Genomic DNA, 5,424 nt, shown 5'->3' with positions numbered 1-5,424 from the left:
ACGTTTTAATTAATATTTTACTTAAAAATTTTAAAATTCATGGGATTAATTGATTTTAATTTAAATAATTTAAGAATTTTAATTTTTAAATTGTATGACAAATGGTGTAAAATTAAAATATTACACACAATATGTATGTATGCACAGGATTCTTTTAATACATTTATTCTTAGATATTCATATTTATACACAGTAGGGGCTATTTTTTTAATAATTATATAATAGCAGTAATGGCGCAATGCATTTTGCATTTTCATTCGACCGATTAATACTTGACAAAAATACAAAAATTATTAATGTGTAATAATTGTTACAAAAACGAACTGCTTGATCTAAATTTCACCTTTCGTTTATATTTCTTTATTTCCTAGAATATTTTGCATCATCTTCTATTTTTCATTATACATTACATTTAATATACTTGCCCTTAATTCATTTGAGCATACATATGAAGTGCGAGATACTTTAAAGTATATATTGGAAAAGAACAAAAACAAGTACTTGATTTTCTTGACTGTTACCAATCCCTTGAATGCTTATATGAGTGTATTTATATAAGTATGCGTATTTTTAATGCATACGGATGTTCCAAAAATCTTTTATACAAATTTACTAACTTATTAAAATGTTTATGTAACTAATATAAATGCTTTAAATATACTTCTGATTTTAGATGTTTGACAGAATTAGTTTAATATGAAACTGAAACAACTGAAATTAATTTTTCTTATACTTAAAAAATATATAAAACATTCACTTAACACACTAATTGTCAGATCTAAATTGAACTGCATATCTTTAATAAGTAAGGTATTTTTAAAAAGTTTCATTTAAAAAAATGGAATTAGTACTTAAATTTAAACGCGCTGAATTCGAAATAAAATTAAATTTAAAATTAATTTGAAAATATTTAAATGACAATATATTTGACAACCATTTAAAATCACACGTATATTTGTAAAGCTTTTTTTGCATAGCACATATTTTAAAGATATATTACGTCATTAGTGTTACGCACTAAAGTTTCGGAACATCCTGTATAGTTTGGATGAATAAGTAATCTGCATCCGGGTATTATTTTGTTGACAAAATCGATCAATGTTCTCAATAATTTATGGTTACAGATGTACATTTTCTTTGTTCTTGTTAAGAGAATTATTCTACATTTGGTCTCCCATGATTTTTAAATATATCCTATCCATATTGATGTTACTCAATTTTGTATGTATATGTGTATGTGTGTATATGCAATTGCTAACGAGATTTTACTTACAATTATTTACTTCCCTTCATATCAATGGTACTCGGTATAATTTTACGGTAAAACAATTTATTCCCAAAGTATGATACACATGCTAGGTCGTAAGGATTTCAACAGCACCTCATGGAAACGCTTTACTCGTATGTTTGTTTACTTCTTAATGATAGGAATTACTTATAATGATTGCTATCCACAATGCAAAAATGTAAATTATGCTTTCTAACTTGCGTTAATTAATTTATTATTTTATTTCTTTTTGTCTGATTACTTTATAACTGTACAATACGTTTCTAACCAGCGTAAATAATGTAACAGTACGAATATTGTTTTACCAGACGGAATCGACAATTACATTTTCTTTTTTATTATAATCTAATTAAAATGATACAAGTCATTGTGAATACTTATTAGCGGTACACTAACATCGACATTTGTTTTTCAAAAAACTATTTTAATGCCAAATTTATTCGATATTATCATATTAAAAAATGCAAATAGCGCAGGCTGGTTTCTGTTAGATAATCAACTGAAATCTGTATCTAATATGCAACAATTAAATTTATTCAATACTCAAGATTTTGATCAACTAAAATCCGTTTTTATTTACGTATTAATAAATACTACAGTTTTTAAGCAGATCCTAGAAATGAGTACGAATCAGAAGCGAAAAGTAGAAAAGAAATTGAAGAACTTACGACGTAGCCACGTAAGATTATTATTTGGACTATACATCTTGTAAACATCAAATAGAATGTCATAGTACGTCTTAATTTTCTTCTATATCCGAAGAACTTCCTTACATAATAAATTTTAAAAATGCCGTTTTAAAGCTGGTGTAACTATTTGATAATAATTATAAATTATTTGTTGATAAATGAATTATTTATCCGTTTCCAAATATTTCACATTTAACAAAACAATTATTGATCCAAAAATTATTTGAATCTCTTCGAAAATTATAAATTTGAAAAGGGCAAACAATACTCTGCAAACGAAAACTTTAAAATTGTTATTAAACTAAAGCGTCAACTATTATTCTCTAAAAGATAAATTACATGGATGATATAGAGTAATTAGTAAAAGTTAATATATGAAGAAGGGTAAGGTAATGTACGTTTTAGATAATACAACTTACAGTATGAAAGGATCGTGAAAAGTTACATGAGTAGTTCTGCAAAAAGCAGATGTTTGAACTCTATTATCTGAATTTTATTCAAGGCACCACAAGAAAATTACTGAATTCTGCTTGTTTTTCCTAGTACTTTGTGGCACTGTTTAATCTGCAACGCCGCTTTCATAAACATAAGATATATTAAATAAGTATCATTCTTATTTTGAAACCAACATTCTCTGAAAACATGGCATGACGGTATCTTCTTTTTGGTTTAATAGCTTTTTGTTAATAAAATATAATGTTGATAAATTCTGGTAACTAAAAGAAATGCAAGGCGACCAAATCAAATATATGTATATATGGGTGCGCGCAAGAATGCGAAACTAGTGCGATTATACATTCGTTTTAAATACCAAAAGTGACAACATTATGATGATTATAACTTTATATACCTGATGTTCCGTGGTTAAATACATACAATAATTGTAATTTACAGTAGTATAGTTTTACGTTTCATCACGAACGGGGTGCTTTGTTTTCATGTAAAGAAGCACTTTAGATGTTAATGAGCCGAGATGCCTACATCATACAAAAAAACTATCACCCTTTGCAGTCGATGCAGTATATTCGCAATTGCACAGTAGTATACAGATAGGAGATCGGGAGTAAATTTAACAGTCAATTACTCTTCTAGATCATCTTTCCAGTACTTCACACGAGAGCTACTCATAAATCTTGATTTTTTTATAGCGTTTCAACATACCACAATAAATTCTACTTGCCTCCTTCACCCTGACAAATATGTACGATCATGCGTTTCACGATTTTACACCTTCTAAACGCTATAAGTTCATTTGGCACGAGTGCGCCTCACATTTGGAAGAACTATGCAATTTTTTCATGCTGCATTTGACTGTTTTTATCTTCTTGCATACTATATTTCACTTCAAGAAAGTATATTTATACATAAGCACACACACAAACATATATATATATATATGTTGTATATATGCAATATATATGCAATATATATATACATACACACACACATATATATATATATATATATTGCATTGTATACACCAAACTTTCTAATACAGTTAAAGAATTACATAGAATTATAAGTAGAATAACATGTTAAAGGATATTTATAATCCAACATAATATATCTCAAGATATAAGAATAAAGGAATTAATATGGCTAATTAAAATGAGTACAACGTTTTTCTATCTAATTATTGTATGAAATTTATATGAAAAAAATATTACCACCCCATTAAACACAAAATCTTTAAAAATTGCTTAATCCTTCCACATTTTATGATTCATTTTACATTTTACATTAACTCGTGTCATACTATAATCATTTAGTTCCACCAAAAAGAAAAAGAAAAAAGAAAGAAACGTCTTGTCTCGTGTCCTTTATGTCATTTGTGTCAATGTCCATATCTCACACCACCGTGTATCACAATGGCGAAGTGTAGTTTGTCTAAAATGGTGCTTTTTTCCCCCTCCCTTTGTCCTTACGCAGTCCAAAACATTTTAATTACTTCCAGTCCAATAACTAGGACTGTATCCAGGCTTTGCTTGGGCTTTGTTTTGGGAACTTGTATTGGACCTTTGGCCTGTACTGCTACCACCATCTTGATGAAGTGGTTGATGCAATTGATGGGGCATAGTTGGGATAAACAAATGCGGCGTTCCATATGCACCAGGCAAACCAGCATTTTGACTGCCAGTAAGACTAAATGGCGGAGGAGTTGCTGAGTGAAAAGTTTGTTTGTCGTAAGACTAAAATAATATGAAAATATTATTAATTTTCACTAAAAAGGAAAATCTGATGTAATCGATTTTATAAAAATACCTACATTCACTTTACTAAGTGCTACATGACTTTTTGCGTACATAGTGGCGCTTATATCAGTTGCAGATGATCCACCAGTATTAGTATTTCCTGTGGATGTTCCTGTTTTACCAGTTTGTGTACTGGTATAACTACTCCCTGCACCTTTATATTCAGCAGAGGGACCAGCAGATGCTAAAGCATCGTAACTTGCACCAGCACCATATCCAGATCCATAACTTCCTGGTTTAGCACTATATGCACCACTGTTTGTACCCGCGTTACCAGCAGTAGCTATCTGCTATAGTAAATTTTGATAAACGAAATGCAAATTTTCATTATAATATATTAGAAAAAAAATTGATTCTATTGTAATTCAATTAACTTACAGGATAAATGGCAGGGGTTCCATATTGAAAGCCACCTGGCATTATTCCACCGCCATATGCAAAATATGCATATGTTGGAGGAAGTGTAGGATTCATCATTGGTTGCTGATGCTGTGTAGCAGTCTGCAAATATTATAAATAAGAAATCGTTTGTATCTGATGCAAATCGATAGCTCAATCAAAGATATCAAAATAATGTCGAAGTATCGCAACAACACTTTTAAGCTGACCATACTACTAAATGCTTATAAATCTCACCTGTTGCGACATCGTAGATGGGACTGGTGATGCATTACTGTCGTTTCTGGCGAACCTGGCGTCACTAATACTGGTATAAGCTCCTTGTACACCCTGTACTCCTTGGACACCTTGAACACCGGAAAGTGCATCTCCTCGTCCCCCTCCAAGACTGGTAGCAGGGCCGGTTGTCTGATAGCCCAAGGCCGCGTCATAGTAACCAGTAGTTGGCTGCAGGTTAGTCAGGAAGGCCAAACACAAAACTACATGCATACACTGTGTACTCCAAATACGAGAAGGCTAACTAATATCTAAGTCTACGCGTACTAGGTTTAGGACAGGTAACGTGCGGTTTGGTTGTACCCATCTCCTTTTTTAAAACTATTTTTAGTCTTTTCAATCTAGAATTCATGAACTTTTAATTTTTTGAAGTATTACTGACTTATTGTAAATTTGTATTTTTGATACCAATAAACATCAGTAAAATCCATTTTTTTCAATAACACATCCAAAATAAGGTACAACTTAACCACTTAAAAATTATATTCTGTATTTTTATACAATTTTAAATACATAATAT

At 30.3% G+C, this 5,424-nt stretch overlaps 1 protein-coding gene across 7 annotated transcripts in view; it reads right to left on the bottom strand.

Annotated features, from left to right (window-relative positions):
• Positions 1-3,655: 3,655 nt before the first annotated feature.
• The window catches only part of LOC108577049 (protein lingerer), a 7,695-nt gene continuing 5,926 nt past the window's right edge, over positions 3,656-5,424 (bottom strand). For 5 of the 7 annotated variants that reach the window (XM_017940137.1, XM_017940142.1, XM_017940141.1 and 2 more), the window contains exons 12-15: positions 4,866-5,075; positions 4,608-4,730; positions 4,244-4,519; positions 3,656-4,166 (exon numbers count right to left, since the gene is read on the bottom strand). In XM_017940137.1, coding sequence (XP_017795626.1) covers positions 3,918-4,166; positions 4,244-4,519; positions 4,608-4,730; positions 4,866-5,075 — 858 coding nt within the window. In that variant the 3' untranslated portion in view covers positions 3,656-3,917. The remainder of the gene's footprint in view (positions 4,167-4,243; positions 4,520-4,607; positions 4,731-4,865; positions 5,076-5,424) is intronic. The other 2 variants (XM_017940140.1, XM_017940143.1) reach the window with 2 other exon arrangements.

The sequence above is a fragment of the Habropoda laboriosa genome, unplaced genomic scaffold (genome assembly GCF_001263275.1).
Source record: "Habropoda laboriosa isolate 0110345459 unplaced genomic scaffold, ASM126327v1 scaffold486, whole genome shotgun sequence".
In the NCBI taxonomy this organism is placed as follows: domain Eukaryota; kingdom Metazoa; phylum Arthropoda; class Insecta; order Hymenoptera; family Apidae; genus Habropoda; species Habropoda laboriosa.
The sequence above is the reverse complement of the archived record's forward strand: the minus strand, read 5'-3'. Positions and strand labels throughout refer to the sequence as shown.